This window comes from Drosophila tropicalis, unplaced genomic scaffold, assembly GCF_018151085.1.
Source record: "Drosophila tropicalis isolate 14030-0801.00 unplaced genomic scaffold, ASM1815108v1 contig_878, whole genome shotgun sequence".
NCBI classification, from domain to species: domain Eukaryota; kingdom Metazoa; phylum Arthropoda; class Insecta; order Diptera; family Drosophilidae; genus Drosophila; species Drosophila tropicalis.
The window spans coordinates 15,240,313-15,259,808 of record NW_027173374.1 but is presented as its reverse complement, the minus strand read 5'-3'; the positions used below and the strand labels follow the sequence as shown (position 1 = coordinate 15,259,808).

Sequence of the window (19,496 nt, the reverse complement as noted above, 5' to 3'; positions counted from 1 at the left end):
GGTTATCGATAATTTTCCCCAATGAACGATACCTTATCGACGGTGTGCGATACTTAATCGCCGATAGACGATCAACAATAAAAAAGCGAGAAAGAAACGGAGAAGAAGAGAACTGCAAAACTATAAAAACCGAAAGAATCTGTAAAAAATAAATGCTAAAGGCTGTTATTTTTTTCTCAAGCAATAATGAAAACTTATGCGACAATAGTGAAGTGTTAATCGTAACGCAGCAAATTGCTGCCACTGCGTTGCTTGCGCTTGCAAAAAGAACATAAAATCGCCTGGCAAGAAGAAGAGCGGAACGGAGCAAAGTGTGTGTGTGTGCGTGTGTGAATAGACAACAACAAGAGACTTGAAGTGAAGTTCAAATGCAAAGAAACTTCATAATTCATCTAGATAAATAACCGTAGTAACCAGCAAATAAAAACTTTAGTTTAGTTTACTTTTTATATTGTTGTTTTGCTGCCGCTGCAGGTGCGCGCTTCAACAACAACAACACGACACGCACGACGACGCTGCCAACAACGCTGACGACATGCGCGCGTAGAGTTGCCAGCTGCAAATTGCAAATTGTGTTTTCCTCGAAATTGTGCACTTTTTAGTGAAGAAAATTATGAATTGGTAAATGTTATGGGCCTCTTTTAATATGAGCAGATAAATATTTTAATTTCGGTTTAAATTTGCAGGTTCATAAGTTCCCGCCGATTTCAGTTGCTGTCTCCCTTGATTGGACATTCCGAAACGAAGTAAAAGAGTCTCAGCATCTGCAACTTCATTTCAAATTTTCATATCCAAGTGCAATTGTTAAATCCAACGCAGCCCAGAGATCAGACACAGTCATTGTTTTGGTGCTCACCCAAAAACACTTTCAACCGCGTTGTGGTCTCCATTGTGAGATCGACGACGCCGCTTACATAGATTTTCCTTCTCCGACGTTAAAAAAAAGCTGCCACCATTCGGAAAAAAAACACCTCCAATATGACCCACAATCTCGGTATGGCGCCGTATCGATTGCCGGGTCCAGCAGGCGGTCTATGTCCGCCTGATTTCAAGCCGCCGCCTCCATCGGATATCATCTCGGCGCCGAGTAATCCGAAAAAGAGGCGAAAAACCTCAAATGCGGCCAACTCGGCTGCGGCTGCTGCAGCAGCTGCGGCTGCAGCTGCGGCCGCTGCCGCCAATTCCATGCAACAACAGCAGCAGCAATCGGCTCCGCCAACGCCGCAAGATCTCCTACCGCCACCGCCAATGGGCGGGTTTGGAGACACGATAGTCGCCTCCAATCCTTTTGATGACAGCCCGCAGATATCGGCTATGTCTAGTTCGGCGGCTGCTGCTATGGCGGCTATGAACCAGATGGGTGCAGCAGGCGGTCCAGGAGGCCCGGGCCACTTTGGAGGCGGCCACCCACATCCACATTGGGAGGATCGCATGCACATGCATCCTCACATGCATCCACATCATCCAGGCGGTCCGATGGGACATCCACATGGTCCACATCATATGGGCGGACCGCCCATGCGCGGCATGAGTCCGATGCATCCGCATTCGATGGGACCGGGTCCAGGAGTTGGTCTGCCTCCACATATGAATCATGGTCGACCCGGTCCTGGCGGTCCCGTTCCCATGGGTAGTCCAATGGGAGGAATGGCTGGCATGGGTGGAATGAGTCCAATGGGAAATATGGGCGGACCAAGCATATCACCACATCACATGGGCATGGGAGGACTATCGCCAATGGGTGGTGGGCCCAACGGACCCAACCCCCGAGCTATGCAAGGTTCACCTATGGGCGGAGCAGCTGGCGGTGGTCCTGGTCAGAATTCACCGATGAATTCATTACCAATGGGATCTCCAATGGGTAATCATCCAATAGGTAGCCCATTAGGTCCGCCGCCCGGAGCTGGGCCACAGCAACAGCAGCAACAGCAACAACCTCCGCAGCCACCAATGAATAATGGACAAATGGGACCTCCTCCTTTGCACAGTCCTCTTGGCAATGGTCCTGCGAGTCATGGCAATCATATGCCTGGTGGGCCAGGTCCGGGTCCAGGTCCTGGGCCAGGCAATCTAGTCGGGCCTGGAGGCATTTCTCCCGCGAATAGCAGCAACAACTCTGGCGGGGGTGGAGGCGGTCCAGGAATCAGCAATACTCCCAACAACAACAGCAACAATAATGGCAACAACAATCAAAATCCTCATCTATCCCCGGCCGGTGTCCGTCTAGGTATGCCACCGTCAATGCAGTCAAACGGTCCTTCATCATCGTCTGCGTCCACGTCCTCATCATCGTCATCCTCGACGTCCGCATCAGCTATCACAGTCCCGCCTACATCATCGTCGTCGGCGACAGCCACATCGATGTCAACGTCAGTGCCTACATCCTCGCCAGCGCCGCCCGCCATGTCACCGCATCATTCACTGAACAGTGCCGGTCCCAGTCCAGGCATGCCCAATACGGGACCCAGTCCTTTGCAATCGCCAATTGCCGGACCCAATGGACCCAATAACAACAATGGTCCCATGATGGGCCAGCAGATGAACCCTAATGTTCCTATGCAGCAGCAGCAACAGCAGCAGCACATGAGTGGCTTACCGCCTGGCCATGGACCTGGACCCGGAATGGGAATGAATCAAATGCTGCCGCCACAGCAGCCGTCTCATTTAGGTCCACCACATCACCCGCAGCTAATGAATCACCCGCATCATCATCCGGGTGGAATGCCACCACATATGATGGGTCCAGGAGGCATGCATGGACCCGGTGGCATGCCACACATGGGCGGCGGTCCCAATCCGCACATGATGGGTGGTGCAGGACCGCATATGGGTCACGGACATATGGGAGGAGTGCCCGGACCGGGTCCAGGTCCAGGCGGTATGAATGGGCCCCCGCATCCTCATATGCCGCCTCATGGACATCCCCATCATCCACATCATCACCATCACAATCCAATGGGTGGTCCCGGCGGCCCGAACATGTTTAGTGGCGCCGGCGGGGCCGGAGGAGGACCAATGGGTCCCGGTGGTCCCATGGGGAATATGGGCCCAATGAGCGGTCCAATGGGTGGCGTAGGGCCAATGGGCGTTGGGCCCAAGCCGATGACAATGAGTGGCGGTAAAATGTATCCACCGGGTCAGCCAATGGTCTTTAATCCCCAAAATCCGAATGCACCGCCTATATATCCGTGTGGCATGTGCCACAAAGAGGTTAACGACAACGACGAGGCCGTCTTCTGTGAATCTGGTTGTAATTTCTTCTTTCATAGGTGAGTCATTGGACAAAAAAATTTCTTATGGCCGACGAAAACTTAACTATCACTTTTCCTCTCTTAGATCCTGTGTAGGCCTATCGGAGGCGGCCTTCCAAATGCTCAACAAGGAGGTGTTTGCGGAGTGGTGCTGTGACAAGTGCGTGAATTCCAAACATATACCCATGGTCAAGTTCAAATGCTAAGGCTAATGCTGAGGAAAAAACACGTATGAAAAAGCTCAACTTACACTCGTAGACGGATCAGGAGAAGCATATGATAAGGGCAATCAAACAGCAGCTAGCACCACTCACTCACTGTATAAATATCCAAGCATTAATTATATCATAATTTAGCATTTAAGTCGCTCAATAGTCAAGAATCCCCATGACCCTTCCTCCCACACTCTTACTATCTCTACCTATTTACCAAACCCGCCCAGCCACTCCACGCCCACCCAAACTCAACGAATGCACTATAAGAACCAACCGAAGTGCCGGAGAAGTGTTGTGACCTTTGGCTCCGGACCGGTACAATTAAGTGAATGCTTGAAAGCAAATTGCATTATGAAAATGCTAATGTAAACCCTAACGAAATATGTTAATTGTAAAATAGATTAAACGCATATATAAACAAAAAAGAACATTGGAATCGGAATTCGGATATGGCAACAGAAATGTAAAACTTAGAAATTAGATTTAAATAAAAAAAGAAGAAAACATAACTTTAACACACACAAACACACAGAGACAAAATTCTAATTTGTATTATAAATCAATTTTTCATGAAATTATCAAACAGCATTAAAGTAAAACTGAATTCGGACATTTTTTTGTTTGAATTATAAATGCTCCACAATCATAATGTCAGATAAACACACAAATACAAATATGAAAAATATACAAAATATCTAAATAACATATTCAGAAACATCTTGCGACAATGTCTCTATATATACATATATATATTGATGTATTGTAAAAACCTTGTAATTTCATGAAATTATCATTGTGTGCATGTGTTATATATACACCATATATATATATGTATATTTTTATCATTTCTGCGTGTGGATGGATCTTGAATAATACAAATTTTTAAACTTGATTGAATTTAAAATGTGTGTGCGAATGAGGAACATAGCGTATGTCAGCAAAGCAGATGAAAAAAAAAACATTTTACGATATACTTAAACGATGTGGGATAATATATCAATATCGAACAAAAAGCATAAGCAAAAGGCACAAGAAATTCGAAATTACATTGAGCAGAGGGAAATTTTTTGTAATTAAAGATAAGAGAACAATACGCAAGCTCAGCGAGTTGAAAGTAATTGGGAATTCGGAGAGAGAAAAACAAACATCAAGAAAACAAATTTGTAAAAATAGGAAAACAAAATTACTAGAATATATTGAAACTTTAAGTTATTTATAATTAAATAAAACTATACTATTAAATAAAGGTCAATGAAGTTTATATATATGTATATATGTATATATACATACATCGCGGAATGAAAACAAATTCTGATAACTTTAAGTAAAAGTTAGTTTATTGAGTTTAACTTTGTTTCATTAATAATATTCGATTTTTGTAGAGAAACTTTGATTTCATTTTAACTCTAATCGATTTGAACATGAGATATGCAGATCCCAACTTTGTTTCAACCATCGTTCTAATTTTGTCTCCTTTAAAGAAGATCATTACTTCAAGGGACGTGTTTCAGATTATTTGTTTGCTACATTCATTCATTAACTGCTTGGAGTTTCCCCATTTTTATTGATTAAATCAAAAACAAATTTGCGAAAAATCACTTTGCATATACATGTATTTATATATTTAGACTTAAAATTAAACGCACAGGCTAAATACGGGGGCAATAACAAATAGATACTTGAATGTTATGTGTTGGCTGTTAAATCAATTGTGTAAATGTAAGAAAACAAATTAACGCGAATTGCTGGGGCCAGCAGCCACTTTAGGTTCGATTAATTAAGTTTTTCTTTTGTTTTTATTATTGTAATTTTAACTTTTCGATCTTATAGTGGATACGATACTCTTTTTCATTTCCGTTCTTTTATGTTATATTTTTTTAATTGCACGCAGAAAACCAACAAGGTTTCTGCAGGGCTCACTATCTTATCCAATGGCCGCCGTTATGACCTCTGCTACATCTTGATCTGTGCTTCGCACAGTTAGATTTAATGTGACGCCCTCGGAGAGTGCTAATTTGGCACGTACAAGAACCTCGATGCCGCCTCTAAATGAGCCTATATGGATCAAATGATTTAAAAATTATAAGTTATTTGTCTGTGGTGTTTTCAGACTCACTTAAAATGTAAGTAAACCGATATATATATACCTGAGCAAAATAATGTGTGTATATGTGTGCCTTCCGGAACTTTTTCGGACAGATTTGCGGGACCCAGACCCAATATTTTAATTATGCTATTAACGGCATCCTGTAAAGTGGTGACAGCGGAAAGCACAAAGGTATCTTCGGCTTGCAGCCACTCTGGCAAGAAAAATTCAAATCGAATTAAAATTATAATCTATAATTTAAACAGATGCTTACCCTCGCTATCAGCTGCATCCCATGCCACTTGAAAGTTATTCTTTTTCGTTTTCTGCACCTGATCGGCCACTGTGATTTCCAGATCTTCCAGCATATATTCATCATCGTAGCCTTCTTCCGAGTCTGGTTCGCCTGTATTAGGGTCGCAGTCCTTGACCACAAACCGCAAAGTGGCCCCAAATGTGGCTGGAATGAAACATGTACTTATCTATATTATTTGTCTTAAATATATTATTTGTTTATCGTATGAATTTACCTAAGGAGCTGCCCGCATCGGGTGGGAACTCAACAATGGCATAGGTGGTCTGCAGCTCATTGTATGGCAATTTCGGACAAGGTATAATGCCGCGCGCCGTGTAACCTTCAGGTAGTGTTAATTCCACTCGGACATTCTCCAGAAATTGGTCGGATAGCGTGTTGAGACAATCGAATTGGAAGACCACGTGCTGGGCAAAGATATGTTTGATGCACTGAACTGTGTATTCGGTCTCGCTTTCGGTTAGCTGAATAGAAGCTGTACTACGATGTATGGAACCGAAGACCTGGATGCCCGGCAACTGAGCCAATCTTGCAGCGCTCTCTTCCTCGCGTGTAATTTTGGGTGGTCGTGGAGCGCTGTTGGTCACCAACATGACATCATTGCTAATCTCGGCCTTGACAATGGCTGCCTTGGGTATTGTGGAGATATCAAAGCGGGATTCCAGCTGGCCATTTAGATGCTCTACCAGAGCCTTTTCAAGCAAGGCTAGCGAACAGTTTTCGCGTTCAATTATGTAGTCTTTATAGATCTCCGGTTTCTCTGAATTGAGAATGTTTAGAAAATAAGTAGCGCGGTCGCGCACTTCATCATCGGGATCCATTTGACAGCGGCCCAACAGGACCAATATGTTACCCTGCAGGGCCGGACAGGAAGCTCCAAACTGAGCCAGTGCTGTAACAGCAGCGGCTCTAACAATTGGACTCTCGAGGATTACACGATTGTAAATGAAACGTATATACTTGGAAGGAGTGGCGGCGAATGGTCCCTCCTTGCCCAGCAAGTGGAGGATGCGAACTGCCAGAGAAACGTGTTCGCAATCCTCAATGAATTCACACAAATGCGATAGTCCCGATTCCTTGGCATCTGCGTTTTCCTCAATAATGGTGATAATTGTGTCCACAATAGATGTCTTGTATTCTAGGCCGCCCTCCTCGCGGAGCATACTGCTAAGGAAGTTCATCAATACAGTATGCTTACGAGGATACTTAGTACATAAAGCAGAGATGGCTTGAACCACCACTACCTTGAATTCATCGGAGATTTCCGCCACAAATGTGGAGATTTGCTTCATTAGGCGCTCCACAGAGGACTCTGCTCCCGTCTTTAGCAGCGTGGTAATTGCAAGAGTGGCCACAGATCGATTGGAGTCTGTGATAAGGCCCTCAAGATCGAGATTGCAAGTGGTCACAGCAGCCGGATGCGTCATAGCTACCTTGTTAAGGGTACGTACAGCGGCGAATCGAAGAGTTGCCTTGGGCGAACTGCAGAACAATTGCAAAATGGAGAAGGCTGGAGAGAGCATGCGAGGATTAGTGTTCTTTAGATTGACAATGGCGTGCGCCGCTTCATAGATAACCATCTCGCTCTTGTGACGCAAACAACTTTCTATGAAAGTGAATAACGGTGATTCAGATAATTCCTCGGATGGTATGTCCTCTTCCTCGACCAGTTTGCAGGCGATCCGAATCTGCAGGACAGAAAGTATAGTTAGCTACTAATTTTGCCTTGCACATAGTTGATTATAAAAACTTACCAGCATACAGGCTGCATAGGGACTCTTTAGAGAACCGCGTGTGAGCTTGTTGACTAGCTTAGAAACTGCCAGGCGATCCGATTTGCGTATGTGATAGAGTAAGCCAAGTGCATGATATTGCACCATAATGTTGTCGCTGTTCAGGGCCTCTTGGGCCTCGTTTGCCCAACGTTTCACCACATCGCCGGCCGTGCTGGCTAGGCGTAGAGAACTGACCAGTGCGGCACACGACACAGCAGCATTTTTGTCCACGATGCACTGCTTCATGTAACGTTCGACGGCCTGCAACATTGTATGATCTGTAATGCTGCACAGAGCGCGAATGGCAGCGGCACGATACAGATCTTCCTTGCCCGTCATGTCCTTGGTCAGTGAACTAGTAACAATGATGACATCCTCTGCAATGGAGCTTAGCTCCTTGATACCCAAGTAGACCATGCGACGCAACACCACATCCTTTGACTGAAAAAGCTTTGTCATAGCAAAGAAGCAGTCGGTTGCCTCACGTGCCACCAGCTGCTCGCCCTGATTAATCAGGTATAAGATTTTGGTCAGAATGTGGATGCACTTGCGGGCATTCACCGGCGTTTCGTTGAACGTTCGGGTCTCTTGCAGCACCGAAGTCTTTTCAAGATTTTGATAGGCATTTGATGGACCTGCACGTTGTTTGATCGAGGATTGTGAGAAATGGAACATAGTTTGTTATTCCCTTAATCACTATTAAAATGACAAATTCAGCTTTAATGTTTGAGTGTGTGTGTGCGTGTGTGTGTGTTTTGGGTCGCGTCAGTATGTGTGCATGCCAGCGGAGCACATCACTTATCCATTCTTATCTTACAACAAACTGCTCACTACTTCATTACCCCATCAGCTACTCCCAAACCCGGCTACTACAGGGACTGCCCCATCACTTACCATCCTCCTCCTCCTCCTTTTCGCGGCGAAACGAACCCATTGCAGTTGGAACTTTCTTTATAAAACTTGAATTAAACAAATAAAATAAATGGTTTTTCAGCTGCGCTTTTACACGTCACTACCACACTCGATAATCTGGTATTGAAATAATCTTTCGGTAACACTAAAATCTGTGGCCACCGTTATCATGTTGCTTGGTCACACTAAAACGCATGGTCCCCCAGTGCTGCCCAAATCTCTGAACCAAAAATGGCTAAAACAGTTACTAAGTCATACAAGTTTCTATTTTGAACAAATGTGCGTATTTGAAGGAAAAAAAATGAGATTTAAAATATATACCATAATCAAAAAGGATCAAGATATCACTATTTTAAATGGTTATATCAGCAGTAAAATTAATGAAAAACTAAATATTTAATAAGAATCTTAAAATATTCAAATTAATGGCTCAACTGGTAGCACTGGTCCCCACCGATAACATATTGTCATCGATATGTTGTTGTTTTCATTGTTGTTTTTGTTCTCATGGTGAGCGGGGGTGTTATTCGCTGCTGAATTTTTGTTCGTGCATTAATAATAAAATGGAAGTGGTGTATTTGTTATGATGAAAGACGAATTGGTAATACCAATTGTTTGCAAAGGTTAGCAGTGCACAGCGAAAAGAAGCACCCACGTCACCGGGCGGACGGGTGCTCCGCTGAACAGCAGAAGTGAGGAGAACAAAAAGAAAAAAAAAAAAAAAACAGAACGCACATAAAATAAATATCAAAAAGAAAGTCTAAGTGTGTGTGTGTGTTTAGGTACATATGTGTGTGACTGTGTGTGTAAGTGCGCGATTTTATGTGTTGAGCAATAGAGAACACAAGGTGCAAAAACAACAGCAACACCAACAAAATGTTTACAAAGAAATCCCATGCGGACGTGAAGAAATCGACTCTGAAGCTGCAAGACTGTAAAAAGGATTCAGCATCTCGCCTGCGCCACCTGCGCATGATATTAGGTAAGGTGATCCGACCATCAGGCCCACCATTGCGTTGGTGGTTTCAATGTTAAATATTGTCATAATTTATGGTCTGAATAATAATAATAATTAAATGAAATCAAAGAAAGGCAAACTGGTTCGAACTATTCGAACGCAGGTGGGCGTCGTTCGGACCATTTTAGTTTTGATTTTTTTCCGCTCAATTTTACTCGATTCACACTGATGGAGAATTCTCTGCATTAGGCCCAACCATTGTGGCTGCCATTTCCTGTTGGGCGGCAACAGACATTATGTTTAAGCAAAATTCTCGACCCATTCACTCTGGTTTTGGGATACCCTTTCTTGTGAGAGTTTTATTTAATAACTTCATGCACCTATATTCGGATTAGCATATGAGTTTCCACAACCAACGGCAACTGTTGCTACAATTTGAGCACCAACAAATGGGTATTACTCCCACCAACCCCCACATTTGCCGTGGCTTAGCACTTTTAACTTTCTTTTTGTGTCATTGAACGAAATAATTTTTCAAACAACACAACCAACAATAACAACAACAGGTGCTCATTGCTGCAGTCGTGGTGGTAGTGGTGCTCCATGTGGCAGCCAGCCATTGTTGGCAAATTGCACGCATTAGACATTCTTCTACCATTGGGCTTCCAAGTTAGTGAGTTCCCGTTTGTTGTTGTCATCATCATCATCAGTATCATCAGGCCTCGGCAGACATCTTCGTGTTGTTGCCTTGCCTGGCCTTCTATTGGAAAAACCGGTTTCTAAAGGTCTCTGCTTTTTCTCACCCATTGCTTTTCACTCTTTCTTTAGCTTTCTTCTGTTTCGCGCTGTTTTTCGTGCTGATGACTGCAAAGCCGGCAATGCCCTCCACCCCAACTCAATCCCCAACTAGCTCTCTGTGATTCACCAACCTTTTTATTTAAACAATATTAATATTAGTAGATATATATATATTTTTGTGGTTACTTTTGCGCATTCGTCACGGGCGGTTTACCGAAATTCCATATGGAAATTCAGATTGCCAATAGGGGATTCGCCTGTTATCTGTAGACAGGCTTTTGCGTCACCTGTTGTGGCCCCTGGATGGCGGTCTTATCATAGACACTTAAGCTAGGGTATTTTTTATCTTCCTACTCTATATATTCAACATGCCCTATATATCAACAATTCGTTTACTTCATTACATTTTTCTTGCAGATAATGTGGATTTCGATGAGTCTAAATCGCTGTTCGAGACAAATTACAGTCATGTGTACTTCATACTCTACGATACCTTTATTCAGGCCGAGGCCAATCTGAAACAAAAAGGTAATTAAACTGCATATATGTATATCCGCATCTATATGCTCCATTATTGAAAGTACTAACATTTCTTTCAACTTGGAAGAAGCTATTAGAGCATAATCAGTTTAGACTTTTCTTTTTTAATATTTATAGTTTATTGTTAGTATTAATAAACAATTTAGGGATTTTACATCCAAAAAGTAGCTTAGAACTCTCAATCCTTTTATATTTCGTTGAAGTAGGAGCCAAAACAAAAAATCTTTACTTGAATTATTAAATATATTTTAATCACACCGATTGAAAAATACTGTAAATTATGTCAATTTCATAAATTAAAAGTATAAATATTTTGATTAGGGTTTTGTAATTGATTATCTGTAGCTTGAATACGATCTTGAAAAGATAAAAATTGGTAGGTGTTTAAATATTTTTGAAGGGTATTCAAAATTACTAATTACTGTCTTAGGAATACTTGGTTAAAATGTTGACCCATTTAAATGTGTGTGGTAAATTTTGCTCATATCTTTTTCGGGCCAATTAAGATAGCAAGACAAGGTTGAATTTCTACAGAATGGTTGCTTCCTATAGCTACTTCATTTCTACTTCGTTTTTCTTTTTTTGTTTTGGTTTTTAGAGGTCTTATTTGTTATTTTTATTGGTGCCTTGTTTTTCGTGCCTACTCCCATTCTATTTTATACTTATTTAATTAAATATGGATATAATCGACAACGCTTAGATCAAAGAAATTCTAAATTAAAATTTCTGTTCTATTTATGATCCATTTTTACTCTCTCTTTCTGACTCTCTCTATATATATATAAAAATGTATATATGATTTCTTTGTGTAAATCCTTTAACCGGCAGAACTCCCGTTTCACATTGGTAAGTTACTGGGATATCCTAAAAACTCAAATTTGCATCCGCCCATTTGATTTTGGTTTAAATCATTATTTTTGTTTTGTTTCCCCTCCCATATAAACTCATAAAGCATATTCCTCTATATACAATATATATACATAATATATATAATCCTTTTAGTGAGCATATTTATATAAGCAAAGCATTTCATTTGTCCGTTCCTTTGAAGTTCTATTTCTTGTGTATTAGCCACTGGCATGTCTATTCCATGAATTAGTTTCACCTTCGTTCTACCATCTTTGTCTATGCTAATCGTTCCACTTATTTTAGTGCACAAGGCTCATCGCGAGGAATTGGATGGTTCACTATGGCTGCTAGAGAAAATTCTGTGCCTGCTGCCGGAGCTGTTGGCGCGTCGATGGCAATGCCATTCGCTGAGTCGTATTATGGCCAAACTTTTACATTTGGGCAATTCTCCCAAACTGCGACGCGAGGGTGTCAGGTAAGGAGTAAATTGTAATTATTTGCGAAATCCCAACAATATTCTAATTACGGTAATTATTTTCAGATACTTTCTACTATGGTATCAGACACTGGGTGAGAATGCCCCTGGCTATGTGCATGCCATGTATGCGGATTTAATTCCCGGGCTTATTGTACCCCAAAAGGGCATTACTGGGCCTGATACCGAATTTAGCGCGTCGGACTTTCTCACACATCCCAATATGAAGGCAGATGGAGGAATGGCTTCTGTCTTCCATGACAATGCCTTTTCCCATCCTGTACAAAGTTCTGAGGTAGTAGCATTGCTTCCACCGTCTTCCAGCGAGAAGTCAGCACCGCCAGATCCGAGAGATGGTCTCGAGGTGCTCCTCAATAGCATGGTCCAGACGGCGGCGTGTCTTCGGTGGCGTGACAACCGGAACCAGAAAGATCATCGGGCATTTGCGTTTCTTCTGCAGCGTTTCATGGATGTCTTTTTGCCCGTCTTCTCGCCAAATTTCGATGGCAGCTGCTCGATATACAATCCCCGATTAGAAATGCCTGTTATGAGATCAATCAACAAAAAGGAAGAAGTAATGGCCTCCTGTGTCGTTGTCCTGATCAATTGGGTCTCTCGATTCACTCACGAGCGTTTGCTCAGTCACCGTCTGGACTGTGCCCTTCACATCGAGGACGTAGATCATGTTCGTCTGCAGGGCTATCAGCAGGGCCTAATCGTGCGCGATGTCTTTTATGTAAGCCGCGAGAACATTAATTTCGTTCACGAAGTCTATCGCCAGGCTTTCCTACTAAACTTCACATCCAAAGCTCAAATTGAGGCCATTCGCACGGCCATCGCTGTCTATCGGGATTGGATGACTGGTGATACACCACCTCCATTCTTGCTGGAGCCCAATGATGATCCACCGCCCATTTCAACGGCCGGCGGAACGCCACGCAGTCAGCGCCTGCGAACTCCCTCCTATATCGGAGCCATGACCAGTTCAAAGGATCAACTAATGGTGCGTGCTGGCAGGCAAAATGTTCTGCAAGTCTTTGTCACCAATGCAGCGAATGTCTTCCTGGTGAATACGGCCAATTTGAATATCTGTTTCCCCACACGTTCGCGTAACTATCGTTCCACGCCATTGGAGGAGCAGACAGAGATTTGTAAGAAAGTTCTCAACGTTTATCGCACTATGGTTATGAACACGGAAATGGATTCGCGCACTTGGGAGCAATTGCTGCTGGTTTTGCTACAGGTCACGTCAGTCGTGCTCCATCAGAATCCCTATCCCCATCCACATCCACCGCAAGGCGGCGGTGGTAACATGTCCAAGAGTGCGACTCTTGGTGGAATATTGGGATCAGCTATTTTCCAGACTCTGATTGTTACATGGATTCGTGCGCACACCAAGGTGCCTGTCAACGTAATACTTTGGGAGAAATTTCTCACAGTTCTTCAGTCACTGACACATCGGGAGGAGCTAATTGTTGAATGGAACAAAACAATTCAAACTTTAACGCGAGTTTTTTCCCGATACACCTATGGGATTAGTTTGTTAGACTTGCCTCTGGATCGGGTGGCCGAAAGCCGGGCCGAGAAACGTCGGCGCATAGGCAGTGTGTGGCAAGGATCGGGTAGCACGGCCAGTGGAAGTGCCGCTTCGTCGGCTGTAAGTCAGAGTCGTCAGCGGGAATCCTTGCCCGAGTTCAGCAACAATCGGTCAGATGAGAATACAGGCTCCCAGCCCCCGACGGCCGTTACACATCATACCCGCCCCAATCACCAGCATTCACAATCCCATGGTAATCCCATCCCAGGACAGGGATCACGTCCTGTACCATTGACTCCCATGCTTAGTCGAAGTTATAGCGAGGGCAGCTTAGCCTCGGCTGCTAGGAACTCGCGTATTCGTCGCCGACGCGCTGGCACGCCCAAGCCGAAGGCTTTGCATCACCACGAAGCGCAGACACCACATAATAATGCACAGGACTTGAGGCGAGCTATCTCTTTGGACTCTCTGGCGGCTATCCCATCAAAAAAGGCCGATGTGGATGACACCGATAGTTATCGGGGGGAGGCGGATAATGAGAGCGGACCTGGCTCAAGAAGCCCATCACCTACGGCTAGTAGTGGAATTGAAGGAGGATCAATTAAGGATGCCCAATTGCAGATTGATGCTAGCCTGGAAGATGGCAACTCCGGGAGCTACGGCAGCAACAGTGGATCAGGAAGCATTTCAGGACGCCGTTGCATCATTCTCGGAGGATCAGCAGAGGGTTGGCATCCCGACTCCACATCAATTATGTGGAAACGCATGCTTGGAGCCTTGGGTGATGTGAATCGCATTCCCAAAGCTGATTTGCATGCCCAGGTTTTTATGCATCTTCTGGAAATGACGCAGAACTTGATAAAAATTAAACTGAATCAGGGCATATCTACGGACAATCAAAGTACTCCACCGCCGCCCACTCTAGTTCCGCCTATTGGCATTGTGGCACCCTGGTGCTATGGCTCTCTTAGTTTGGATCGATCCTTTAAGAAAGGCAAACTTTGGGCCTTGCAATTGCTTTGTTCCCTGGCCATCCATGGAGCCGTCGGCATGCAGCAGTTGCCATTGTTCTATCATGCCTTGCATCAACTTCTTACTGGCGAAGATCGCGATCTAATCTATGCGATACTGAAGCACCTAGAAGGGCCACGACTATTGAGTTTGCTTTTACCCGGGCACACTCTACTTCTGCTGGATCTGGTACACGCAAGCGCTATATTGCTTACCTCTTTAGAGGTGCAGCGCAATGTTACGCCCAGGGCTGAAGTGGCGGCTCTCTTAGGATCATTGCTCTGCTATCCCTCGTCGCTGTTGCCACGTCCCGTTCTTCAGCCGACGCCGCAACAATTTGAACTGATGGAGTGTCCTGATCTACAGGATCACATCCTAAACATTATGCTGCGCTGTGCTCGGCGTGAACCCTCCGCCAAAGCTCGATGTATTGCTCTTTGCCAGTTGGGCCAGTGGTTGCTCCTGCGTCTCTCTCCGGTTTCGTCGTCCAGTGCAGTTCGGGCCGCATCAGGTGGGTTTCAACAAGCTGTCCCCCATCCAAAGAATGTGCACCCAAAGGAATCAGCGGCAAATTTCAATCCCCGCATAAAGGAAGTCCTACAAGTTTTGCTTCACGCGCTCCAATTTAAACATCACACCATTGCCATGGTGGCTGTTGATTCGCTTAAATTGTGTGCAGAACGTGGACCCCAATTGGCGGCAATCGAGCGAGTTCCTCAACTTATTATAACGGCACTATGCAAAGCCCTGGAAATACAGAATGTTACCAAACCAAGGGATTCGGATAAGGTTGTGCTAACTGCACTGATGCTTGGTCTTGGCGAGTTTTGTATGGCTATTCCCGCGGCTCTGATGCTAACCCCGCTTAACGAGCAGGGTGATACTCTGATTCTTCAAGTTCTGCGGGTTCTCCTCCAGGTGGCATCCGGTGCACCGCGCCACGAGCGTGTCAAACTAACGGCCGACGAAGACTTTGACATGCAAATTGTAAACGACGATCTGCAGGGGGATGGACAATTGCCAGGAGCCAACTATCAGACATCCGAGACGATTCAGGTGTGCATAACAGCCATTAAATTGTGCGCCAAGGCGGTAACAATGAAGCTAATCACTCACCTGGGACACTTTCCAATGGGCATAGGGGCATCACGACTCAGCTCGATGGTTGAGGAGCAGGATGATCTGCCTAGTGGGACTGCCGGCAACCAAGTTGCAGACAATCGGCGCGACTCTGTGGAACTGCCATCCGTAGTCCACGCTGGAAATATGCAACTTTTTATGCTTAACTCTGGCCTCGTTGCCAGTTTCATTGAACTGCCCACTCTGAAGTTGCCAGGCGGAGGAATAACTGCTGGATTAGTTACCGCCGAAAAGCAAGTGCGGGTTCTTATGCGAGATTTGAATGGAAAAGCCTGCTGGGACGCGTCCATTCTCTATTCGGAGCCGCGTACCTCTAAGATGGACGAGATGCCCATGCGAAGGTTTTCAAAGATTGCACCTAGCACGCAAGCACACCCATTAGACTCGATGGTTTCCTCGATTGTCGGATTGGAAGTCCAGGCGCCGCGTCATACGCTGCGTCATCGGCCCGCTGGTGTCTTGCCATTGGCCAAGGACATGGCGCCCGACTTGGACCAGTTGGACGACATGTTGGCCTACATTGGACACACAAGTCCCGAGTGTGTGGCGCCCACAGTAACCCAATTGAATGCGCCCAGCAGCAGTCCTGTCAGCAGTAACCAGGAAGCGCAGGCTATCTCTGTTATTCTTAATCAACGGGTACTTGAACAAGAATTTGTGACACATTCGGCACAAGCGCCGCAACCGGTTTTAAGGCATGCCAACTCCAGCTCGTCGTTGCAACAACAGCAACAACACCAACAGGCGGATCAACGATCCGTGCATTCGACCACTTACGATTCCCTGCCCAATCGAACTGAAATGCCCTTCCAATATTGCCGCTTGCTCTTTGCCCACTTAGGTCTAGCCGGTTGGGAGCGCCGATCGCGAACACATTTACTGCAACGAAGCGAAAAACTGATGCGTGAACTACGTAATGTTGATTTGCAGAAGTGCCGCGAGACACACAAAATGGCCGTGATTTATGTGGCCGCCGGTCAAGAGGACAAGGGGAGCATATTGAAAAATACCAGCGGCAGCAGCACTTATGAAATGTTCGTCTCGGCACTCGGTTGGGAAATCGATTTGGAAACGCACAATGGTTTTCTGGGCGGCTTGCCTCGTCAGGGATGTGGTGCAACAGCCCCCTACTATGCCACACCCTTCCTGGAGGTAATCTATCATGTGGCCACACGTATGCCCTCCGATTCATCGGAGGCGATGCTCCTCAAGACGCGTCATTTGGGCAACGATGAAGTGCATATAGTGTGGAGCGAACATCATCGGGACTACAGACGCGATATTCTTCCCACAGAGTTCTGTGATGTTCTTATTGTGGTCTATCCGTTGAGAAACGGTCTTTTCCGTGTAACTGTGAATCGCAAGCCGGAGGTGCCCTGGTTTGGTCCCCTAGCTAATGAGAGTGTTGTCAGTGGAGCCTGTTTGGCCACTTTGATACGGGCCACCGCTATCAATGCCAGTCGCACCAAACGATCCGCCTTACCCCTCTACCAGCAATTGTAAGTATTAAATCAGCTTAGACACTTAGCCTTCACTTTAATAAAATTAATTCCCACAGCTACGAGGAGCGTAATCGGTCGTTGGACAGTGTCTCGTCGCGTTATAAGGAGAGCACGACGTTTGAGGATTTTGCCAGTCGAATATATAATCCGATGCCTTTATCCACAATGGGAACATTAAGGGAATCAAATCCAGCTCCCCTTGCCTCCGCCTTGCTTGATCACAATCGTGCCTCCGTTAAGGGTAAAAGAAAATTCGCTTGAAAAATATAAACTTACAATTAATAAATGCAATATTGTCGTAATTTCAGGATGGGTTCAGGCGTCCATCGATGCGGCTCCCATGCTAGGCATTGCCCCATCTGCCTCAGCCGGTTCTACAGCGGCCATGGAAGCAGCCGCTGCCAATAGTGTGGCGTCCGCGTCGCCACGCGGTCCCCGCAAATTGGGTGCCCCATTCAAGAACGTCACCAAAAAGCATTCGCTGCAACATATTGCTGTGGGAGCCGGTAGCAGCACTGGCAACGGTGACACACCGCCAGAGAGTCCAACAATGCCACAGCGACGACTTAAATAATAATATTTGGCATTTTTCAATTAGTTTTGCCTTTCTACCATCTTTCCACCATATTGCACTAATACACAAATCTAGTACTCATTCCTCCCCGAACATATTCCCCCAACCCACCATTCAGAGAGCAGAGAGTTCTATTGCAAATGAAAAGTATTGCGAAACACGTTTCCTCCTACACATACAGAACATACATACATATATTAACTTATTTGTTATTTTATTTTTATTCCTACTTAAATTAAGTTTAACCAATGTTTGTATTAACCTTTTACATATTTATTTTCGCCACCACAAAAATTCTCTCTTCTTACGCCCATTTCCAAATGAAAAACATACACACACACACACACACCCAAACCCAATCCGTGTGTGTGTGGTTAAGTCTATAATAATTGATACTTGTATACATGCCTATATTCTATAGTGTAACGACTCGCTACGATATGTTACATAACTCCAATTTTGTATTTAGTTGTTGATAATTTTGAATGAATTTCTTTTACATATTGATTTCGAATGCAATTCCATGTTACGTCCACTCAAAATGAATTGAAATTATTTCAACAAATGCTCTCAATCGTGTTTATTAACCCTTTTTTTTACAATTATTTAAGTTTCTCTTATATTAATTTCCAAACAATTAATTGTGTTCGCTTTGTTTGTTGTACTAATCACATACTCTAAAGTGAATACCAAGTTTTTAAATCAAAGTCCCCCCACTATTTTGATTAGCGTTATAAAATTATTATATTTATTTTTAATTTCTTCATCTGCTGTAAAGTATTTCGATATTTTATGCTTGGCAACGAAATGCGAAAATTCAAAGAATTTAAAAAATCGTTTTTAATATGCACAAAAAAATAATTTAAATTTAAATTAGTAAACAAACAAATCAACTGCAATCAAATCAAAAGGTTTTAGCATATAAAAGAAAAGAAAAATACTTTGTCTCTCGACTTAAAGCAAAGCCCGCACTACTACTTATAGTATTATTTAAACGAGCTCTTTGTATAGTTAACTTAGTTTTAGGAAATCGAAAGTTAAATGGCAATCGTCGAGATCAATCAATCTTTGTGTTTTATATATATTTTTGTGTATGAACAGAATCGAAACCAGAATAACGAAAATTGTTTGTTAAATGATTGAAGAGAAAACTGCAATTCTTTTTGTGTAATTTACGGAGAATTGTTTAAACAAATTGATCAAATTTATACACTTACAATATAAGTATGTATATATATATGTTTACATATATATATGTATATATTTTTTATGTATTACAAAAACAAGAAACATAACAGTTATGGTTCATTCATTGCAATGTGTTTTTGTTGCACAAAATGTTTTGAATGCAATTTTAGTCTAATTAAACGCAGTTTTACATTAATAAACAGAATGGAAGAAACAAAACCGCGAACATAGATAAATACATAAATAAGAAATGTGAAAATTGTAACTAACACCAAGTAAACGCATTATATACATAATGTATTTACATTTATATATATTTACTTATTTATTCAGAAACGAACCGAAAGATTTAAAAAAAAAAAAAGAGAAAAA

At 43.7% G+C, this 19,496-nt stretch overlaps 3 protein-coding genes across 4 annotated transcripts; 2 read left to right on the top strand and 1 right to left on the bottom strand.

Annotated features, from left to right (window-relative positions):
• The first annotated feature begins 63 nt into the window (after positions 1–63).
• pygo (pygopus) lies at positions 64–4,006 on the top strand. The gene is made up of 3 exons (XM_068300025.1): positions 64–621; positions 687–3,269; positions 3,337–4,006. The coding sequence occupies exons 2-3, from the start codon at positions 979–981 to the stop codon at positions 3,455–3,457; spliced, it is 2,412 nt and encodes an 803-aa protein (XP_068156126.1). The 5' UTR covers positions 64–621; positions 687–978; the 3' UTR covers positions 3,458–4,006.
• Positions 4,007–5,061: 1,055 nt separating this feature from the next.
• Positions 5,062–8,671, bottom strand: gammaCOP (coat protein (coatomer) gamma). Its single transcript, XM_068300502.1, has 6 exons — positions 8,535–8,671; positions 7,620–8,275; positions 6,083–7,553; positions 5,827–6,012; positions 5,614–5,766; positions 5,062–5,521 (listed from the first exon to the last, which is right to left on the bottom strand). Exons 1-6 carry the CDS (start codon positions 8,572–8,574, stop codon positions 5,391–5,393), a joined length of 2,637 nt encoding a protein of 878 aa, XP_068156603.1. The 5' UTR covers positions 8,575–8,671; the 3' UTR covers positions 5,062–5,390.
• Positions 8,672–9,043: 372 nt separating this feature from the next.
• On the top strand, positions 9,044–19,434 carry LOC137583861 (probable Rho GTPase-activating protein CG5521). 2 transcript variants are annotated; one of them, XM_068299026.1, is made up of 7 exons: positions 9,044–9,534; positions 10,726–10,836; positions 11,677–11,694; positions 12,001–12,172; positions 12,239–17,359; positions 17,419–17,603; positions 17,671–19,434. In XM_068299026.1, exons 1-7 carry the CDS (start codon positions 9,429–9,431, stop codon positions 17,934–17,936), a joined length of 5,979 nt encoding a protein of 1,992 aa, XP_068155127.1. In that variant the 5' UTR covers positions 9,044–9,428; the 3' UTR covers positions 17,937–19,434. The 2 variants fall into 2 exon arrangements, with proteins under 2 accessions (XP_068155127.1, XP_068155128.1); XM_068299027.1 differs by lacking the exon at positions 11,677–11,694.
• The last annotated feature ends 62 nt before the right edge of the window (positions 19,435–19,496 follow it).